We start from the raw sequence: 24,178 nt of genomic DNA, 5'->3' as shown, positions 1-24,178 counted from the left end.
ACTATGGCTTATTAAACTAATTAAACGTATGCTTAAAAGGAAGACAAGAATTTATAAACATGCCAAGCATACTGAAAATTACAAGGAAAATGGGCACTTCCAAAAAGAATATATACGCACAAATTGCTCATGTGCATGAAATTTTTTAAAATGTAATCGTGCACCCCCTTTTTTGTTACATTTTGTAGAAAATCAATCCCTGCCAATATTGATCAATGATCAACACGCCGAATAATGGAGCTGAATATTAAATTTTGAATGGTAAAGACCGGGTGGTGTGAAGAAAGTCATGAAGATTTTACTCATTTTATCAGTACATCTTGCTTAGAATGATACCTAATTTGTCTATAATAAGACAACTTGTAGTGCATTGAAGAGTTTTGTGAGTTTGTGAGTTTAAAGTAAGACAAATATATAGGAAAGCCAGTTGTGGGGTAGTTTCTTCACATGCAGGCGATATTAGAAACAGAAAAATGTTATTCTTTCACAAGTTTTTATAGTTCCATCTTTAAAAAACTATGTTCTTATTTCTGTAAAAACGTTTTGACAGTCCCCCCCTCCCTTTCACAAAAATGTTAGTGTAAAATTAAGGATTCTCAACGCACTTTAGAATAACATGTTGAGTTTTCTTCATATTGACAAATACAGCGTAAGTATGGTATTTTGTCAGAATAATGATTGTTTTCGTTATGACAAGATTTCATATCGTAAAATTTCCGGAATTCCTAAATACAAAACAGTTGTCAGTAAATAAAAAGTTTCTCGTTTAAAATTGATATCAGCATTTCTCACTCTACATTCTGTTGTTATGTTGTAAATAGAAGCAAATCTTTGATAATGATATATTTGAAATCGGGAAAGCTCTTAAATCTTTCAAAGGCAAGGGCTACATGTCTGAAGTATATATACCTACCTATTCAGATACTAAAAAGTAAAATTATGGTTCTTTCTTCTGACCGTCTGAAGATGTGAAATATACTTATTGTTGTACCCACAAATAAATCCGATTTCAATTAAATGTTATGATGATATGACGAGACTTCATAATACCGGTTAGAAATATTGTTTCTGCTTTTTCGAGTCGCAGAAGCTTGAACCAACATCTGTGTCTTCCTTAGGTAACTTCTAGCAGTAGCGATCTCATTTTAACTCCGTTTTCCAAATGTACCATTTTTGTCTCACTTTCAAAGTAGCTGAGGCAAGACTTAAGCATTCTGTTTCCGGTGGCTACAATTCGTTAAAGTGATTAGGTATTTTGAGGGAAATCGTCAATGATATGTGGTATGCAGTTGTATTAACATTGACACAACTCATTATTTGGCCACTCCGGATCCCTCAGTCATGGTCAAGTGTCTTTGAATCTAGACCTTCTGCTGGTATTAAACAAAAATTTAAGTGCAAATGAATAGAATTGTAAAACATTTTTTTTTTCTGATGAAACTTCAGTGAGCCTGTTGTTCAATTAATAAAATGTATACCGATAGACAAATGAGAACATTGGCGGAACCAGGATTTTTAAAAAGGGGAACCGATGAAAATAATGGAAAAATGTGGAGGGTAAAAAATCAGAAAAATCTCCCCGAAAAACCCTATAATTTTCGCCCTTCGAGAAATTAATAACATCATAACAAGTAAAGCAGAAAGGCCAATTTCCCTTTTATTCGTTTCACTCACAGGGTAAAAAAAGAATGTTATTAAAACCTGTTGGAATTTTAATATTTATGAGATTATTTTACATAGTTAAAAAAAGATTCAACAGTTTTATATATTTCCATACTGACAAAATAATTTGATTTGATTTGATTTTTGTGTTTTTAACGCCACTTTTAAGCACCGCTTTTGGGCTATTTCGTGGCGGCCAGTTTTTATTGGTGGAGGAAGACGGAGTGCCCGGACAAAAATAATTTGAAATACTACCTATTGGTATTGAAGACAATATTGCATTAATCATAATTTTGGAAAAATGTTGCATCGAAGGCCATCGTTGTAAGACAATATATATAAAATTACTTACTTGCAGAATTTTGGATTTGGTTATCAATTTCCTTTCTATTAATGTTTTTGATTGATAAAGCCAATTTAATCAAATTCTATCAGAAATTGCTGTTCAAAATCATATATCGGTATTCACAATTTGATCAAATATAAATAAGGAGATGTGGTATGAGTGCCAATGAGACAACTCTCTATCCAAGTCACAATGTATAAAAAGTAAACAATTATAGGTCAAAGTAAGGCCTTCAACACGAACTGTTCGTTTGTAGAAATTAATAACATGTTTTGAATAAATTCTTAAAGTATATATAGCAAGTCAAAACGTCGCAGAGTCGAGAGTAACCTAAATGTGAACAGACAGCATATTTAGATACCAATTAGGGCCAATGAGCGAGACAACTTAAAAACGAGACTATGACAAATACACGAATAACAACAACACCGAACATGAGCTGTCTCATAAGCACATAAGCATGCAGTAGCTAGGTCATATGAGTGAAGACTCTAACGGATTTTTGGGAAACAATGAATAAATGCAACAACTGATTCAAAATCTCTTTTTGAGTTAATCATATGTTTCTAGTTAAACACTCCTCTAGCTAAGTTGATTTTCAGAAAGTGTACCCGTACAGCGAAATAACCTTATGTATTTATACTAGATAACCTTTTCGTCGAATTAACTTTTTTATAATAAAAAGCGTGATTAATTAAATGCTTCCAGAACAAAGAAAGTACAATATGGTTTCATTAAACCACAAAATCGATCGACAAATATCTTTGTTGCAGCTGTGATCCCCTTTCGTGATACACGTATATATATGTAATAGAGCTTAAAAAGTACTCGAGTCGTATTGAGAAATACACAATTTTATTTTTATTCAGGATTTAAAACGTATTTACCTTTTATGAACGATGACAAATAAATTAAACACAACGGATACATTTAATATAAACATATATTTGTTATCAGTGTGAATCATAATCATATAAAAAGGGATAAGTAAGTGGAAAGTGATTGAACGTCATTATCATGATTATGACATTTTTAAATAGACTTTCTATTTTTAAATAGACTGGAAAATACCACAGCTTACATGTCATATGCCTGATATATTTGCCAATATCGAGGTCATCAGTTTTTTTTTGTCATTGAGAAAATTACCTTTGCAGTTGATACACATATATCATCGAGTTTAGGACAGATCTTGTCACGTAAGTACTGCATATGTAAATTTCCTTCGTTAATAAACTTTTTTAATCATATAAATGTACAATGTCTCTTCAATATGTAAATATCCGTATGTGATATTTCACACACAATTCCTCGACAAAATGTTGTAAGCGGGTAATCTATATCGCATTCATTTGACCGCTTTCGTCTATATCAAGTACTGTAATCGGGAATTCACATTTTAGGATAAATATATTTCGTAAGAGAATCAGATGTCGACTTTTTTTCCAGCTGTAAAAATATCAGGGATAGGTATGGTAACACTCGGAAGACATGTTCATTGAACATAATCTTAGCGATAGCTTGATTTGTCATCTTAACATTGACAGAAAGACGGTAACAAACATACAAATATATTATTATCAGAGTAACGTGCGTGTCACGGTTTGTCATTGTTATGATTTTTTAAGTATGAGTTTCTGGTGATTAATTATAATGTTCAGGAAATTATATATACCATTGTATGCATATATATACTAAACTAAGTCATCTGTGCATGCTTTTTGCATTTATTATGAAATAATAGAAAATAATGTTTTATTTTGTGATAATTGATCAAAAACAATGACTGCTTATTAACTTTTTGGGTTTTGATGTCGAGGTTTACATTGATTGAGTGGTGTTTAACGCCACTTTCAGCACTATCGTGATATTTCTTGGCGGTCAGTTTTTATTGGTGGAGGAAGCCGGAGTTTCTGGAGAGAACCACCGACCTTCGGTAGGAAAACTGACAATCCTAGTCAATTTAAATTGGAGGCGAGCGCACCTGCCACGTGCAGGATTCGAACTGACAACCTCAGTGTTGACAGGCTAGTGACACAGTAGACCACTCGGCCACAGAGGCCACTCGAGGTTTACAGATCGTGACCCTGTTAACAATCAACACCGAATCATTGAGCACGTGTATTACAAGTGAGATGATAGATATATATATATATCTTTTTTAAATGTATTCCATGCATTCCCATTTGTTACTGACATTTCATCATAACGGTTGTTAAATAATTTGGTGTATTAGTTTTTTCTTTCAAAATCAGTTATTAATAGTTTCTTTCCACGTTTGTTTACTTTTTCTTCCGTCCCGGTTATCCCTCGACATTGCGCTGCGCGACTGTCGAATTTCGAACGAGAGAAGTCATATATAGAGAGGTCATTGCATACGAAAAAGCTGTTGGTGAATTATAGTACGGGCAAACAATAACCCAATATATAGCAGAACATATCTGAAGATTTTGTTAAAATAAATAATTTTCTTTAACAGAAAGTCTATGTAAATGTGTTTTATTGTAAAATTTAGCCATTCAAGTATATAAAACTTTTTTTTTTTTATTATTTAAAGGATCATATTATGACCGTGTTGGTTTTTTCTGTTCATATTCAATTTGTTTTGTTTTGTTTCTGTTTTGTTTTGTAGCTGCGTATGACGCAAGTAGAACTTTTGCAAAAATTTTAATTAGTATAAGCAAGTTCATAACTAAATATATGTTTCTTTAATAATCATAATTGTGTCTCAAGTTATTATCATGAGGTAAACTTCGATTCAATTGTTGAATAGAAACTGAACGCGTAATTGCAGTGCAACTGGGCCTATTTTGCACAAGGTGCCAGCTGAGTACGTGTAGGAAAATGTAAACAGCAAGAGGTTGAGGATAAAGTTGCTGCATTCGACACATCTCCTTTGAAAAATAGGGGATCGTATTTACCCTTTAGCACATGTATAAAAACAATATTAAAAAATCAAAATACATTCAATGCTGGATCCTGTCGTTCGCGGAGAAGCTATTTGACTAATTTAATCTTATGAACATTGTAATACCCTTACTGTGTAAGAAGGAAGACATCTTCATGTCAATGGATTATTTCCGAACTTAAATAAATTATACTCACAAAATATGAATCACCGAACCGTATTTAAAGTAAACACTATTTCTATTCATAAATGAAAAACAAAGGTATTGATATTGAGAGTAAAGAATTTGAAGGTAAGTATTCAAATACTACTGATAAAATTTCTACAATTCACGTTGTCTTGTTAATATGCTCACCGATATTTAATTTTTTTTAGTTATACGATGGAAGAATTCAACGTATTTACAGAGTCGCACACTTGTAAGGAAACACTAAAAGCTTTTGAGAAATTAAGTGTTAAACTCGGCTTAGACAATGTACCTCACGAAGAGTTTTTTGATCAACTTACTTTTGGATTGGCAAAAAATTGGAAGTTTAAAAGATTTTTGGATCATCTCAAGAATAAGTTTCAAGACACAGGAAAAGGAGAAGCTACAAAAGTAAGTCGTTGTCTATCATATTTGTTTTTCATTTATTGTTTTGTACACAAATCAGGCCGTTAGTTTGCTCGTTTGAATTGTTTAACATTTTGTCATGGCAAGGCCTTTTATAGCTTTCTATACGGCATCAGTTTTGCTCATTGTTGAAGACCGTAAGGTGACTTAATATACTTGCTTACATCTATACGTCAGTTGGTACTAGTGGATAGTTGTCCCATTGGTAATCATAGCACATCTATAATTTATATTAAATCTGGTGGCAGTCTAAATTTCCCGCTATTCATCGCGGTGGGCCCCTATTGCATGAACTGCCTATTGTATTTTTTGTTGATTTGTTCTCGTCCTGAACATGCATGGAAAATTTGCCACTGCACGTTAAGCTGACAACAATCAATTAATCTATAGCATTAGTAATTATTCAGGAAATGTAACATGATTATAGTACACATCTTGCTTTGTTCCACCGATCGTAATTTTTTATCATTTTTATAATAAAAATGCTTAAATCGCTTTTTTTTTGTCAAGTTAATCCTATTTCATCACTGAACAATTTAGAATCTGCTAATATATATAACGTGTTAAAATCGAAATTTTAGGAAAGTGGGCGGCAAATAATATTTTGAGAAAGACAACCAATAATTTTATGAAGACTTAATTACTAACATTAGAAAATGTGGGTCACTCCTGAAGTAAATGTTGAAAGTTTACGATTTATTGACCTATTTCATTCTCCAGATGTCCATCTTAAGTAAAGATACAATATTAAATAGTAAACACACACTATCTGGATTGTAGATAACGCTTTTGTCTAAAGGAGGCAATGGGTAAATACATTATATTGAATGAAACATGGACTGAAGTGATACCTGTTTGAAGTGATTGATTTTACCACTGTCCAGTTTAATTTATCTGGCATGTTACAACGTTAACGTATTTAGATTCTTTGTTGATAAATACACCAGAGAAAGTAAACTTGACGTATTTGTTATCAATAGGATTTTGTGATACGTAGATATGAAAAATATAATCTTACGTTCTTAAGATGCATTAAATTTAGAAAATAGAATGTTAACATGTTTTAACTCTATAATTTAATCAGCAAAGTTGTCAACACAGCCCTAATGCACTCTCCTCTTTTGACGATTTGTTCTGGTGTGCAATTGAGAACTTCTGTTCGGCACAATGTCACTGAAACAAGTATACAATGGTTAATGTTATTTAGTTCATCGAGGAAGTCAACCTAGAGCTTTATTTCTAGGTTGCTGTCTCATAATAGATGTTTTCCCTTCATCTTATTTCATTAATATGCAAAATATAATCTGCGTGTCTATGTCTTGTATAACACCAGGCGTCAAATACCAGTAATTATAAAAAGAAGAAAATATAATATGATTGCCAATGAGACCTCCACAAGAGATCAAATGGCACAGACATTAACAACTATAGGTCACCGTACGTGAATGCATGAATAATAACTCATAAGAGATTTAAAAGTTTTAAAAAATGTTTGTAACCAAGTAGCAGGTTCTATTTGGATGATTTCACCGGTTATATTTCCACTTTATATTAGGTGTAAAAGAAAATTTTAAAATTTTAATTTTACGTTCAGGAGCACCTGATATCACCTCCGGTTTTTGGTGGGATTCGTATTGCTCATTCTTTAGTTTCGTATGTTGTGTTTTGTATATTGTTGTTTGACTTTTCGTCGCTTTCCCTTTTTGTCCATGGCGTTGTCAGTTTGTTTTCGACTTCTGAGTTTGAATGTCCCTTTGGTATATTTCGCGTCTCTTTTAATGATTTTCATCTATAAGTCACAGGCGCTTAGGGAATGGAACCCCGATTTGCTTTTTTTTCTGTTATAATTTATTTTAGTAAATATTCTGTTATTTTTTAACGTATTTTCACTTATTTAATGTGTTCTTGCTCTGTTCCATACGATATTGAAATAACAGCGGTTAATAAATTTTGACCCTTTATTATTATTATTTTCTACGTGAAAACAGAAAAAAAAATAGTAAAAGGGGGGTCCATTCCCCTAAGCGTCTGCGCTACAATCACTATCTTCTCTTAAACCGCCTAATATGTTTTAAAGTGCTTGGCCGTGCAAGGATGTGTGTAGCGTGTATCTGTATATTTTAGGTACTAGTTGTTGGTGCTGGGCCGTGTGGACTACGGATAGCCATTGAGACTGCATTTTTGGGATGTAAAGTTGTTTTGATAGACAAACGTGATGCTTTCACAAGAAACAACGTCCTCCATCTCTGGCCATTTACAGTAACTGATTTAAAAAATATAGGCATAAAACAATTTTTTGGACGGTTTTGTTGTGGAGAACTAGATCATATAAGTAAGTATTGAATTTGAAGCTTGGCTGATATTGCAATTCTAAAATATATTTTCTTTTTAATTGATCTTTAGCTAAGTATGGATAAAGTAAAGGATATCAGCTTAACGTATTCCTAACAGGAATAAATTAAAATTAAGATGTGATTTAACAATTTCCAAGAAAAAGAGTTATCAATTATACCAGGTTTATAATTTTATAAACAAGACGCGTGTTTCGTGTTCTACATTAGACTAATAAGTGGTGCTCGAATAAAAAATAGTTGGAAGTCAATACCAATAATTAAGTTGAAGAGCACGGAAACAGAAAAAAGTTATATAAAACCAGGCCAAGGCCATTTAATTCTGGAGGTAAACAGTTTATGAAAAACAAACGGGATATCTCATCCTAATTTTAACAGTGATGTTATTTATAGAGCCCGTAAAGTTAGATATGATACATCTTATTCTCAAAGGTTATCAATTTAACACCGTAGTGAAATTAGAATATAATTTGCCTTCGGGTTTATATGATCCGTTCATCCTATTTCGACTCTTTAAAATTCAAGAGTCTATCCTAAATTGAGGTAAATTATATGACCTTCCAAATACCGTTTCGATTCCTAACTTCACTGAAGCGACATTAATTGTCGAAATCCGGATATAGTGTACAATTGTTTGCACCTCATGTTTGCGGTATACCATCTTTTCCGCAAGTTATTGTTTTCTGTTTGGTATTTAATTAATAATAAAGATCTATTTTGTTACATCTTGTGATCCGTTTATTTGGCAATCGCCAATGGCAGTCAGCAGGGTTTAAGAACATCCGTTGTTCGACCTGTTAGTCAAATTCGTTTTGTTTAAATATACTTTTTCACTTTTTTTGGTCTTTTGGAAAATGTTGTTTGTGCTGTATTTAGGCACCTCTACCAAGAAATTTGTTTTGCATACACACGTATAAAAATTGCGGTTTTTTTTCATACGCAATCATAGGTTTGAACGTTGTTTTCAATTTAGACTTATAACTAAACATATATTGCGATATACATTTTGTATGTACAGTTATGATTACTCATGATCCTACATCCTGTCGTTACTGTTTACTTATATTTTGGCACTACACAAGGTCATGCGTTTCTCAGACTTAAACACGCCAAATTTCCAAACCAAATCTTTGTATCTATGAAAGAATTTTAAAATAACGTTTTTAATTATATGGGGTAACGAAATCCCTGACTTAATGATTTACCAGTTATACATAGATCACGTTCATTAAAATCTAAAACGTCACTATAGCCAACAAGCTCTGAAATATACTTACAGAAAGAAGGGACCAAAGGAACTTCACCAAAAAAAAAAAAAGAAAAGAAAAAAAAGTCATATGATTCTTCAAATTAAAAAAAAGTGAAAATGTTTTATATGCTTGCATGTCTAAGTTTTATTATAAAATACGTGTAGACTTTCTTTTAAAAGAAAAACATTTTATAATTTATCTAAATCTTCAGAAATGTACTGCTTTTGAATTATTGTCTTCATATTATCTAATTCGACTACAGCTTTTAAGTATGCTATGATCGTAACTATGACACTTCTCGTTTTTTTTTCGGCAATCGCAGAGCGCAAGTCCGAGGGAAACTTTAACTTAAACTTTAACAACTGTTATGAAAAAAGTTTAATTAATAAATGAGACCGCATGGAAAATATATATAAAAAAGAAAAAAAAAAGACATCGCTCTATCATATCATTTATTATACCCGTGGTCCATGATTCTGTGTACTGTTGATTGTTTATCAAGGTCACGGTCGTTTAACTTCTTCACAAAAACCCGAAAGTTAACAAGAAGCCAACGATTTTGATTGACAATGCAATCACCGGATGAGAAATACTTTTGTCGATAACACATCATTGATTAATTTGTAATAAATGTGGCTTAAAAAAGTGCACATATGACTTAGTTTAGTATATACATGTATGCATGCATTGTTACAATGATTTCCTTAACATTATATTCACCTGAAACTCGTTTCATATGAATAAGATTAGGGAACAAAATCGTATATTAATGTACAGAGTTTCCCGTGCGAAACTGAAATATCCATATCTAGAAAAGGACAATTATTGATGTCAACATTATATCTATTTGATGTTAGTTCCCTGGGGATAATCTCAATAGTAAAATTAGAAAATACATTCTTTTCCTGATATCAGAGTAACCAAGGCTATTATGTTAATTGATATGATTTTTTTTTAAATATTCTGAGTAAAAACTTTAACAATACATATACTGTTCGATTAAATGTAAGTAATTGGTAACATAAATAAATTGAAAAAAATAAAAATATGCTTAATATTTATAATGTAGCAATCGTTTGAACGGTCATTGCATTTATCATATGAAGAAAGTCAATGATTTAAGCAGTTTCAAAATACATCATGCGTTGTCTTAAACCCGATAACACTGTATTTGACATCTGATATCTAAACAGGCTGTAGACACTTTGCGATAGTGATGCATGCATCAGGGGGCATATGCTTAGGAGTAGTCGTTTCTAATTTATTTAATTCTGAGTTTTACAAAAAATATCTTAAAGAAAGAAGGGAGGGGTAAATATTGACGCACACGCCTGTCGTCTATCCATCGGTCTTTTCGTCAGTCGGTCACAATTTTTCCGGATGATAATTAAAATACCTCTCGGCAAAATCTTTTGAAATTTAACACAATTTCATTAACATTTAAATTTTAACTTAATATTGCCGGACGTGGCAATAAATAAGTGTTTTATTATACAGAAATTATGGGAAAATGTTTGCTTCCAGTAAAAAGTTTTTGAAACTATTAACCGCTTACTAGTCTTTTTACGGGGAAATTTCTGCTTCCAGTAGATAGTTCATACCCAGTAAAAAGTTTTTAAACTCTTCACCGTTATATAGTCTTATCAGACAATTTCGTAAAAAAAGTAAATTTATTCGTCTATAATTTTATAAAGAAAGGACATACTGAGGGTTAATTTTTTTTTTATTCACGAATGATAATTAAACTACTATCCAACAAATCATTTTAGGTTTTAATAATATGACATGAACAGAACACGTTCCTTGTAACGATTTTGGCATTTACCGTTCAAGAATTTATTTTTTATTCGACAACTTTGGAAGTTAATTCTTAACTACAAAAAGATTTTATCAACTTTTGTAATCTATATACACAGTTTGAAATTCAGATACGGAAAATTTAATATTTCTGAACATTTTATAAGGTCCTAACTAATGGTTACTTTGTTGCAACGTAAAAGGTGTTGCTATGGCATCACACTGTCTTTGATTTGTGCTTCTATATTTTATATTTGAATTTTATCACACATTACATTTTCAGCTTTTCAAATTGCCGTTATTTATTAAAAAAAGTAATCATTCAGCAATTAATATAAACAGTTTGGTGAATCTTGTATTGTCTAGGTATCCGTCGCCTTCAGCTGAGTCTACTGAAAATAGCGTTGGTGGTAGGAGTAGAGGTTCATACCAATGTGGAATTTGAAGGCCTAAAATGTCCACGGAAAAATGGCGGTAAATATACAAATACAAAATTAGTCATTCTATTTGTTTTTATACCCCACGCAACGAGTTGCGAATGGTATAATGTTTTTTGACCCGTCCGTCCGTCTGTCCGTCCGTCCGTCCGTCTGTCCGTCAGTCCGTCAGTCCGTCAGTCCTATTTCTTGTCATCGCAACTCCTCTCAAACCACACAACAGAATTTCACGAAACCTTTTTAGATAATAAGGACATACTATGTAGTTGTGCATATTGACAGGAAATTACGATTCAATTTTTTTTCTAGGAGTTACGCCCCTTTGAACTTATTTACTTTAATGTACTACTGCAACAGTTTGTCATCGCAACTCCTCTCAAACCACACAACAGAATTTCATGAAACCTTTTCAGATAATAAGGACATACAACGTAGATGTGCATATCGACAGGAAATTACGATTCAATTTTTTTTCCAGGAGTTACGCCCCTTTGAACTTATTTGCCAAATATACTACTGCAACCTTTTGTCATCGCAACTCCTCTCAAACCACACAACAGAATTTCATGAAACCTTTTCAGATAATAAGGACATACTACGTAGATATGCATATTGACAGGAAATTACGATTCAATTTTGTTTCCAGGAGTTACGCCCCTTGAACTTATTTGCCAAATATACTACTGCAACCTTTTGTCATCGCAACTCCTCTCAAACCACACAACAGAATTTCACGAAACCTTTTTAGATAATAAGGACATACTATGTAGTTGTGCATATTGACAGGAAATTACGATTCAATTTTTTTTCTAGGAGTTACGCCCCTTTGAACTTATTTACTTTAATGTACTACTGCAACAGTTTGTCATCGCAACTCCTCTCAAACCACACAACAGAATTTCATAAAACCTTTTCAGATAATAAGGACATACAACGTAGATGTGCATATCGACAGGAAATTACGATTCAATTTTTTTTCCAGGAGTTACGCCCCTTTGAACTTATTTGCCAAATATACTACTGCAACCTTTTGTCATCGCAACTCCTCTCAAACCACACAACAGAATTTCATGAAACCTTTTCAGATAATAAGGACATACTACGTAGATGTGCATATTGACAGGAAATAACGATTCAATTTTGTTTCCAGGAGTTACGCCCCTTGAACTTATTTGCCCAATATACTACTGCAACCTTTTGTCATCGCAACTCCTCTCAAACCACACAACAGAATTTCACGAAACCTTTTTAGATAATAAGGACATACTACGAGTTGTGCATATTGACAGGAAATTACGATTCAATTTTTTTTCTAGGAGTTACGCCCCTTTGAACTTATTTACTTTAATGTACTACTGCAACAGTTTGTCATCGCAACTCCTCTCAAACCACACAACAGAATTTCATGAAACCTTTTCAGATAATAAGGACATACAACGTAGATGTGCATATCGACAGGAAATTACGATTCAATTTTTTTTCCAGGAGTTACGCCCCTTTGAACTTATTTGCCAAATATACTACTGCAACCTTTTGTCATCGCAACTCCTCTCAAACCACACAACAGAATTTCATGAAACCTTTTCAGATAATAAGGACATACTACGTAGATATGCATATTGACAGGAAATTACGATTCAATTTTGTTTCCAGGAGTTACGCCCCTTGAACTTATTTGCCAAATATACTACTGCAACCTTTTGTCCTCGCAACTCCTCTCAAACCACACAACAGAATTTCACGAAACCTTTTTAGATAATAAGGACATACTATGTAGTTGTGCATATTGACAGGAAATTACGATTCAATTTTTTTTCTAGGAGTTACGCCCCTTTGAACTTATTTACTTTAATGTACTACTGCAACAGTTTGACATCGCAACTCCTCTCAAACCACACAACAGAATTTCATGAAACCTTTTCAGATAATAAGGACATACAACGTAGATATGCATATCGACAGGAAATTACGATTCAATTTTTTTTCCAGGAGTTACGCCCCTTTGAACTTATTTGCCAAATATACTACTGCAACCTTTTGTCATCGCAACTCCTCTCAAACCACACAACAGAATTTCATGAAACCTTTTCAGATAATAAGGACATACTACGTAGATGTGCATATTGACAGGAAATTACGATTCAATTTTGTTTCCAGGAGTTACGCCCCTTGAACTTATTTGCCCAATATACTACTGCAACCTTTTGTCATCGCAACTCCTCTCAAACCACACAACAGAATTTCACGAAACCTTTTTAGATAATAAGGACATACTATGTAGTTGTGCATATTGACAGGAAATTACGATTCAATTTTTTTTCTAGGAGTTACGCCCCTTTGAACTTATTTACTTTAATGTACTACTGCAACAGTTTGTCATCGCAACTTCTCTCAAACCACACAACAGAATTTCATGAAACCTTTTCAGATAATAAGGACATACAACGTAGATGTGCATATCGACAGGAAATTACGATTCAATTTTTTTTCCAGGAGTTACGCCCCTTTGAACTTATTTGCCAAATATACTACTGCAACCTTTTGTCATCGCAACTCCTCTCAAACCACACAACAGAATTTCATGAAACCTTTTCAGATAATAAGGACATACTACGTAGATGTGCATATTGACAGGAAATTACGATTCAATTTTGTTTCCAGGAGTTACGCCCCTTGAACTTATTTGCCAAATATACTACTGCAACCTTTTGTCCTCGCAACTCCTCTCAAACCACACAACAGAATTTCACGAAACCTTTTTAGATAATAAGGACATACTATGTAGTTGTGCATATTGACAGGAAATTACGATTCAATTTTTTTTCTAGGAGTTACGCCCCTTTGAACTTATTTACTTTAATGTACTACTGCAACAGTTTGACATCGCAACTCCTCTCAAACCACACAACAGAATTTCATGAAACCTTTTCAGATAATAAGGACATACAACGTAGATATGCATATCGACAGGAAATTACGATTCAATTTTTTTTCCAGGAGTTACGCCCCTTTGAACTTATTTGCCAAATATACTACTGCAACCTTTTGTCATCGCAACTCCTCTCAAACCACACAACAGAATTTCATGAAACCTTTTCAGATAATAAGGACATACTACGTAGATGTGCATATTGACAGGAAATTACGATTCAATTTTGTTTCCAGGAGTTACGCCCCTTGAACTTATTTGCCCAATATACTACTGCAACCTTTTGTCATCGCAACTCCTCTCAAACCACACAACAGAATTTCACGAAACCTTTTTAGATAATAAGGACATACTATGTAGTTGTGCATATTGACAGGAAATTACGATTCAATTTTTTTTCTAGGAGTTACGCCCCTTTGAACTTATTTACTTTAATGTACTACTGCAACAGTTTGTCATCGCAACTCCTCTCAAACCACACAACAGAATTTCATGAAACCTTTTCAGATAATAAGGACATACAACGTAGATGTGCATATCGACAGGAAATTACGATTCAATTTTTTTTCCAGGAGTTACGCCCCTTTGAACTTATTTGCCAAATATACTACTGCAACCTTTTGTCATCGCAACTCCTCTCAAACCACACAACAGAATTTCATGAAACCTTTTCAGATAATAAGGACATACTACGTAGATGTGCATATTGACAGGAAATTACGATTCAATTTTGTTTCCAGGAGTTACGCCCCTTGAACTTATTTGCCAAATATACTTCTGCAACCTTTTGTCATCGCAACTCCTCTCAAACCACACAACAGAATTTCACGAAACCTTTTTAGATAATAAGGACATACTATGTAGTTGTGCATATTGACAGGAAATTACGATTCAATTTTTTTTCTAGGAGTTACGCCCCTTTGAACTTATTTACTTTAATGTACTACTGCAACAGTTTGTCATCGCAACTCCTCTCAAACCACACAACAGAATTTCATGAAACCTTTTCAGATAATAAGGACATACAACGTAGATGTGCATATCGACAGGAAATTACGATTCAATTTTTTTTCCAGGAGTTACGCCCCTTTGAACTTATTTGCCAAATATACTACTGCAACCTTTTGTCATCGCAACTCCTCTCAAACCACACAACAGAATTTCATGAAACCTTTTCAGATAATAAGGACATACTACGTAGATATGCATATTGACAGGAAATTACGATTCAATTTTGTTTCCAGGAGTTACGCCCCTTGAACTTATTTGCTAAATATACTACTGCAACCTTTTGTCCTCGCAACTCCTCTCAAACCACACAACAGAATTTCACGAAACCTTTTTAGATAATAAGGACATACTATGTAGTTGTGCATATTGACAGGAAATTACGATTCAATTTTTTTTCTAGGAGTTACGCCCCTTTGAACTTATTTACTTTAATGTACTACTGCAACAGTTTGTCATCGCAACTCCTCTCAAACCACACAACAGAATTTCATGAAACCTTTTCAGATAATAAGGACATACAACATAGATATGCATATCGACAGGAAATTACGATTCAATTTTTTTTCTAGGAGTTACGCCCCTTTGAACTTATTTGCCAAATATACTACTGCAACCTTTTGTCATCGCAACTCCTCTCAAACCACACAACAGAATTTCATGAAACCTTTTCAGATAATAAGGACATACTGCGTAGATGTGCATATTGACAGGAAATTACGATTCAATTTTGTTTCCAGGAGTTACGCCCCTTGAACTTATTTGCCCAATATACTACTGCAACCTTTTGTCATCGCAACTCCTCTAAAACCACACAACAGAATTTCACGAAACCTTTTTAGATAATAAGGACATACTATGTAGTTGTGCATATTGACAGGAAATTACGATTCAATTTTTTTTCTAGGAGTTACGCCCCTTTGAACTTATTTACTTTAATGTACTACTGCAACAGTTTGTCATCGCAACTCCTCTCAAACCACACAACAGAATTTCATGAAACCTTTTCAGATAATAAGGACATACAACGTAGATGTGCATATCGACAGGAAATTACGATTCAATTTTTTTTCCAGGAGTTACGCCCCTTTGAACTTATTTGCCAAATATACTACTGCAACCTTTTGTCATCGCAACTCCTCTCAAACCACACAACAGAATTTCATGAAACCTTTTCAGATAATAAGGACATACTACGTAGATGTGCATATTGACAGGAAATTACGATTCAATTTTGTTTCCAGGAGTTACGCCCCTTGAACTTATTTGCCAAATATACTACTGCAACCTTTTGTCATCGCAACTCCTCTCAAACCACACAACAGAATTTCACGAAACCTTTTTAGATAATAAGGACATACTATGTAGTTGTGCATATTGACAGGAAATTACGATTCAATTTTTTTTCTAGGAGTTACGCCCCTTTGAACTTATTTACTTTAATGTACTACTGCAACAGTTTGTCATCGCAACTCCTCTCAAACCACACAACAGAATTTCATGAAACCTTTTCAGATAATAAGGACATACAACGTAGATGTGCATATCGACAGGAAATTACGATTCAATTTTTTTTCCAGGAGTTACGCCCCTTTGAACTTATTTGCCAAATATACTACTGCAACCTTTTGTCATCGCAACTCCTCTCAAACCACACAACAGAATTTCATGAAACCTTTTCAGATAATAAGGACATACTACGTAGATGTGCATATTGACAGGAAATTACGATTCAATTTTGTTTCCAGGAGTTACGCCCCTTGAACTTATTTGCCAAATATACTACTGCAACCTTTTGTCCTCGCAACTCCTCTCAAACCACACATCAGAATTTCACGAAACCTTTTTAGATAATAAGGACATACTATGTAGTTGTGCATATTGACAGGAAATTACGATTCAATTTTTTTTCTAGGAGTTACGCCCCTTTGAACTTATTTACTTTAATGTACTACTGCAACAGTTTGACATCGCAACTCCTCTCAAACCACACAACAGAATTTCATGAAACCTTTTCAGATAATAAGGACATACAACGTAGATATGCATATCGACAGGAAATTACGATTCAATTTTTTTTCCAGGAGTTACGCCCCTTTGAACTTATTTGCCAAATATACTACTGCAACCTTTTGTCATCGCAACTCCTCTCAAACCACACAACAGAATTTCATGAAACCTTTTCAGATAATAAGGACATACTACGTAGATGTGCATATTGACAGGAAATTACGATTCAATTTTGTTTCCAGGAGTTACGCCCCTTGAACTTATTTGCCCAATATACTACTGCAACCTTTTGTCATCGCAACTCCTCTCAAACCACACAACAGAATTTCACGAAACCTTTTTAGATAATAAGGACATACTATGTAGTTGTGCATATTGACAGGAAATTACGATTCAATTTTTTTTCTAGGAGTTACGCCCCTTTGAACTTATTTACTTTAATGTACTACTGCAACAGTTTGTCATCGCAACTCCTCTCAAACCACACAACAGAATTTCATGAAACCTTTTCAGATAATAAGGACATACAACGTAGATGTGCATATCGACAGGAAATTACGATTCAATTTTTTTTCCAGGAGTTACGCCCCTTTGAACTTATTTGCCAAATATACTACTGCAACCTTTTGTCATCGCAACTCCTCTCAAACCACACAACAGAATTTCATGAAACCTTTTCAGATAATAAGGACATACTACGTAGATGTGCATATTGACAGGAAATTACGATTCAATTTTGTTTCCAGGAGTTACGCCCCTTGAACTTATTTGCCAAATATACTTCTGCAACCTTTTGTCATCGCAACTCCTCTCAAACCACACAACAGAATTTCACGAAACCTTTTTAGATAATAAGGACATACTATGTAGTTGTGCATATTGACAGGAAATTACGATTCAATTTTTTTTCTAGGAGTTACGCCCCTTTGAACTTATTTACTTTAATGTACTACTGCAACAGTTTGTCATCGCAACTCCTCTCAAACCACACAACAGAATTTCATGAAACCTTTTCAGATAATAAGGACATACAACGTAGATGTGCATATCGACAGGAAATTACGATTCAATTTTTTTTCCAGGAGTTACGCCCCTTTGAACTTATTTGCCAAATATACTACTGCAACCTTTTGTCATCGCAACTCCTCTCAAACCACACAACAGAATTTCATGAAACCTTTTCAGATAATAAGGACATACTACGTAGATATGCATATTGACAGGAAATTACGATTCAATTTTGTTTCCAGGAGTTACGCCCCTTGAACTTATTTGCTAAATATACTACTGCAACCTTTTGTCCTCGCAACTCCTCTCAAACCACACAACAGAATTTCACGAAACCTTTTTAGATAATAAGGACATACTATGTAGTTGTGCATATTGACAGGAAATTACGATTCAATTTTTTTTCTAGGAGTTACGCCCCTTTGAACTTATTTACTTTAATGTACTACTGCAACAGTTTGTCATCGCAACTCCTCTCAAACCACACAACAGAATTTCATGAAACCTTTTCAGATAATAAGGACATACAACATAGATATGCATATCGACAGGAAATTACGATTCAATTTTTTTTCCAGGAGTTACGCCCCTTTGAACTTATTTGCCAAATATACTACTGCAACCTTTTGTCATCGCAACTCCTCTCAAACCACACAACAGAATTTCATGAAACCTTTTCAGATAATAAGGACATACTGCGTAGATGTGCATATTGACAGGAAATTACGATTCAATTTTGTTTCCAGGAGTTACGCCCCTTGAACTTATTTGCCCAATATACTACTGCAACCTTTTGTCATCGCAACTCCTCTCAAACCACACAACAGAATTTCACGAAACCTTTTTAGATAATAAGGACATACTATGTAGTTGTGCATATTGACAGGAAATTACGATTCAATTTTTTTTCTAGGAGTTACGCCCCTTTGAACTTATTTACTTTAATGTACTACTGCAACAGTTTGTCATCGCAACTCCTCTCAAACCACACAACAGAATTTCATGAAACCTTTTCAGATAATAAGGACATACAACGTAGATGTGCATATCGACAGGAAATTACGATTCAATTTTTTTTCCAGGAGTTACGCCCCTTTGAACTTATTTGCCAAATATACTACTGCAACCTTTTGTCATCGCAACTCCTCTCAAACCACACAACAGAATTTCATGAAACCTTTTCAGATAATAAGGACATACTACGTAGATGTGCATATTGACAGGAAATTACGATTCAATTTTGTTTCCAGGAGTTACGCCCCTTGAACTTATTTGCCCAATATACTACTGCAACCTTTTGTCATCGCAACTCCTCTCAAACCACACAGCAGAATTTCATTATACCTTTTCAGATAATAAGGAAATACTACGTAGATGTGCATATCGACAGGAAATTAAGATTCAATTTTGTTTCCAGGAGTTACGCCCCTTTGAACTTATTTGCTTTAATGTACTACTGCAACAGTTTGTCATCGCAACTCCTCTGAAACCACACAACAGAATTTCATGAAACCTTTTTAGATAATAAGGACATACTATGTAGTTGTGCATATCGACAGGAAATTACGATTCATTTTTGTTTCCAGGTGTTACGCCCCTTTGAACTTATTTGCTTCAATGTACTTTTGCAACAGTTTGTCATCACAACTCCTCTGAAACCACACAACAGAATTTCATGAAACTTTGTAGATAATAAGGACATACTATGTAGATTTGCATATTGACAGGAAATTATGATTCAATTTTTTTTTCTTATACAATTTTTTTTTCTTACACTTATTTTATTTCTCCAATGACAATGTGGGGACGTGGGGTATGTGAGCGAGCTCACTAAGGTTCTTTAATTATAATGACTACTTATTTTACAACACATCGTCATTTTTGTTCATAATAAATGTAATCGGAAGCATGTATGAGCTCTTATGGATATATATCTTTTTGTGCAAAAATATATTTATTGATTACCACACATTAATGCAAAATGAAAAAAATACTTTATAAATTTGGTGCGTCTGAATTGGTTTTCTGGATTTACAATCAAACCAATGGATGTAAAAATACTTGAATACTTGAGACGTTCGAGTAAGATCGATTTTTGTTCTCATATGCACCTTTTCTGACGTAAAATAAGCCCTAAATTGACACTGTAGATAATACCCGTCCGTTCAATAAACGTAATCTTTCTACGATGTCGCATATTTTTTGTATCAAGTGAACATATCTGATTCTCTTAATGTGTCTTACATTGCAGGAACAGGATGGAAAGCCGTGTGTAAACCAAACAATCACAAGGTTTCTGATTTTGAATTTGATGTTTTGGTGGCAGCAACGGGAGCTCGTGATGCTCTGTGCGGTATGTAGAAAAAAAAATATTTGACTTTAAAAATAGCATATAATTATATCATTTGGTTGACCATTTAGTATAATGGAGATGTAAACATTGCATTTGATTTGAATTTTATTAATGGAAAACAGATCACCGAATCTATATGTTAAATTTGTTTATTGAGCAGATATCAATTTTTAGAATGAAGAGTTAATAGCAATAGAAGTGAAAAGTTGGAGGCAAGTATCTATGCAACTATATGTGTTTTCGGTTTGAAATTTGAAGTTGTTGGCATGTACTTGGCCATGGTTTTGTTCCTGCCAATCTCGGCGTGTGCCCTATGTATATATGTACGTCCTTTTAAATGAGGATTTGTACGGAATTTGTATGTGGTACAATAACTCAAGTTTGCTTTTATGGATGTACATTAGTTATTATACACAAGATGTTAGGCGTGAAGAAAAATGTGCGCTTTTGTTTAAACAAAAATATTTTCCCTGAGTTGTGAGTCTTCAATTGTTTTCATTGCAGGAAATCTTTCTATGTCGTACAATTAATCAAGTTGCTTTCATGATTTTAATACACAAAGCATTGGATGGGTAAATGAAGCTACTTTTTACATGTTCTTGGAGTAGCTGTTGTCTTTGAATATATATATTTACAAAGGTATACTCCTTACAAGTTCTTCACATTGAAAGTTGTGTTTTTCCTGGAATTATATATTTTCACGCAGACCTTTAATGAACGGTTATTCTTCTAGTTGTATTTTTTTGTTTTGAAGTTTTACATAATATTTTGTTTTTCGAGCTAGGGTATGTATTTATGATTTAAATGTTTATGGTTCAGATAGGTCATGCTGATTGTTTAAGATGGCCAGGTTACCTTTCCAGGTTAAAACTTTTCGCTCTTTTTTTTTGCCCAATTGGAACATGTGGAAATAACACATTCAAATGATAACAGGAATTATCAAAAATATAGCGTGTCATTTTTGAAACATTGGATGCACAACCTGCATCAAAAGCGCAAAGAACCCAATGTTCATGATATTGTTAAACTACTTCAATTATAATTATTACATAACTTTGATCAAGGACAATCTTATATTTCAGAATACAGACTCCAACATGAAAATGGAACAGTCATGAAACAAGGTAAATGTCTTATAATATATCAGATGTTTTTTTGAAATATAGATTGTTCAATAGATTTATCCGACATCTTTTCGTCCACGTTGATAAGAATTTCATTACATTATATATAAGTTTTATAAGGATCCCATCTGTTGATTGACAGTTGACAATCACGTGGTTCAGGACAATGCATAGCAAGACAACTGAAATGTTTCTTTTAACTCTTTAGTTCCGGTTCTTAACATCAAAATGTACTTATCTGAGTTAAGTGTTTCTGTTGTATTATTTATAATGATGTAGAAGCGATGATCATGCTCATATTTTTGTATGTTGAGCTTCCGCGGTTCGTACGAAATGTACGTCGGAAAACACTTATTTGACACCAAATAAAACTACAGAAATAAATATTCAATTACTTAATATTGAAAATGCTTTGAAGTATTAAATGCTGTCGGAACAACATAAAGTCTAATATCAGTGGAATATCTGTTATTTCATTACAAATATTTCAATATTATACGGCTTCAAGACCACGAGCATGCATTGAACCGTTGTAAAGACAATGAAGATTATAACATTCCAATAAACCCGAGAGAAGAAGAACACGACATGACAGGAAAAACATCCAACAACTAAGTCGCACAGTCACACTCAAACTGGCAATCCCATCTTACTAGATAAGATGCTTTTATTTTTTTGTTTCAGGTTTTGATCGAAAAGAATTTCGAGGCAGACTCTCCATTGCAATTACTGCAAACTTTGTGAACTCAAACACTCCTGCTGAAATGAAGGCAAAAGAGATAGGTGGAGTCTCATCCCATTTCCATCAAAAACTATTTAAAGATTTGAAAGCTAAAAAGGAGATTCATCTGGAAAATTTCGTGTATTATAAAGATGAGACTCATTACTTTGTAATGACAGCAACAAAAGCAAGCTTATTGCAGAGACGTGTTTTCAAAGAAGATTTTCTTGATGCTTCACAGTTAATGGAAAGAAAAAACATTGATGTGTCAGCGTTGTTAGCGTATGCAAGAGATGCTGCAAACTTTTGTACCAACAATGCAATGGCCAATATCTGTTTCGCAAAGAACTCACGAGGGGTGGATGATGTTGCCATGTTAGACTTTTCATCAAAATTTGAAGCTGCAAATGCATCACATGTTGTTGAGAGGAATGGTGAAAAACTGCTTATTGGACTTATTGGTGACAGTCTATTAGAGGTAGGTCACATAAAAGATCATGAAAGATACCAGGCTTTTAATTTGTATGCCATATAACAACAACATTTCTCTTCTTGTGTTTTGGAGATTTTCCTGTCTTTCCTTTTCTTGCAGATGTTTTAAAACTGTAAACAACAGGGGCGGATTCAGGTGGGGGCGTGGCGGGCGTCCGCCGCCCCCCCTAAAATTTGCAAAGCATGGGTTGTTCTCAGTGTAATAAAGAATATTTCGATAAATTTACCTCAAAAAATTTAAGTTTGCTTCCCCCTAACCTAAAATCCTGGATCCACCCCTGAACAGGAGATATTTTTTTATCATATATTTGGTTTTGAGATTACAGATATTGTGCCTCAAACATCTGGGAAAAGTCATTCAAAATGATAACAACTCTATTATATAAAATATATTTTGTGAGTTTGAAAGTATAGCCAAATCCAACTAAAATCAGCTTTAACTGAGGGAGTTGAAACCTATTTTCTTAACTTGATAATGTAAATATAGTTATAAAGTTAACGTAGCTTTAAAACAACATATATTATTATCAATCATGTCAGTACCGCAACATTAACTACTGAGCTAATGATAACCTTGTGGACTAGCAATCCACCGGGAGCAGCATTAAATGATTTAATTTTATTCAACTTGTTCATAGAAAGGTTTTGTAAAATGAAATCATATCTAAAATTTTCAAATTTTCAGCCCTTTTGGCCTCAAGGTACTGGGTGTGCTCGTGGATTTCTTGGAGCCTTTGATACAGCATGGACGATCAGGAATTGGAAAAGTATGAAAGGAAAACCTTTAGAAATCATAGCTGAGAGAGAGTGTGTCTACAAAGTCTTATCTCAGACGACACCTAACAATATAAAGAAGAAATACAGTGAATACAGTATTGATCCAAAATCAAGGTAAGTCATTGTTATAAGCAAAATATAAATTTGATTATCAAAATTTAATTATATGAAGCATTTTGTTGAATGATCTTTATGCATACGTTAGTTCTGGCACCTGTTATAGTTTATATATTGCCAATGTGTAAAGATACCTTCATTTTTATGCCCCCGCAACTTTTTGCGGGGCATATTATTTTACCCCTGTCCGTCCGTCTGTCCGTCCGTCCCATTATGGGTATATAGTTATTCCGCATAACTCCTCCTACAGTTTGAATGCTAGGAAGTTTTCAATT

The 24,178-nt window shown here is 33.7% G+C and overlaps 1 protein-coding gene across 1 annotated transcript in view; it reads left to right on the top strand.

The window, feature by feature from the left end:
- Positions 1 to 2,969: 2,969 nt before the first annotated feature.
- LOC127703211 (F-actin-monooxygenase MICAL2-like) overlaps positions 2,970 to 24,178 on the top strand; it is a 42,732-nt gene continuing 21,523 nt past the window's right edge. Inside the window, exons 1-8 of the mRNA XM_052207737.1 lie at positions 2,970 to 3,207; positions 5,292 to 5,514; positions 7,654 to 7,861; positions 11,294 to 11,401; positions 20,571 to 20,672; positions 21,755 to 21,796; positions 22,481 to 22,995; positions 23,695 to 23,900. Of these exons, the coding sequence (XP_052063697.1) occupies positions 5,299 to 5,514; positions 7,654 to 7,861; positions 11,294 to 11,401; positions 20,571 to 20,672; positions 21,755 to 21,796; positions 22,481 to 22,995; positions 23,695 to 23,900 (1,397 nt within the window). The 5' untranslated portion in view covers positions 2,970 to 3,207; positions 5,292 to 5,298. The remainder of the gene's footprint in view (positions 3,208 to 5,291; positions 5,515 to 7,653; positions 7,862 to 11,293; positions 11,402 to 20,570; positions 20,673 to 21,754; positions 21,797 to 22,480; positions 22,996 to 23,694; positions 23,901 to 24,178) is intronic.

Source organism: Mytilus californianus, unplaced genomic scaffold (genome assembly GCF_021869535.1).
Source record: "Mytilus californianus isolate M0D057914Y unplaced genomic scaffold, xbMytCali1.0.p SCAF_5, whole genome shotgun sequence".
Taxonomy (NCBI): domain Eukaryota; kingdom Metazoa; phylum Mollusca; class Bivalvia; order Mytilida; family Mytilidae; genus Mytilus; species Mytilus californianus.
Note: the sequence above shows the minus strand (reverse complement) of the source record. Positions and strands in the feature narration are given on the sequence as shown.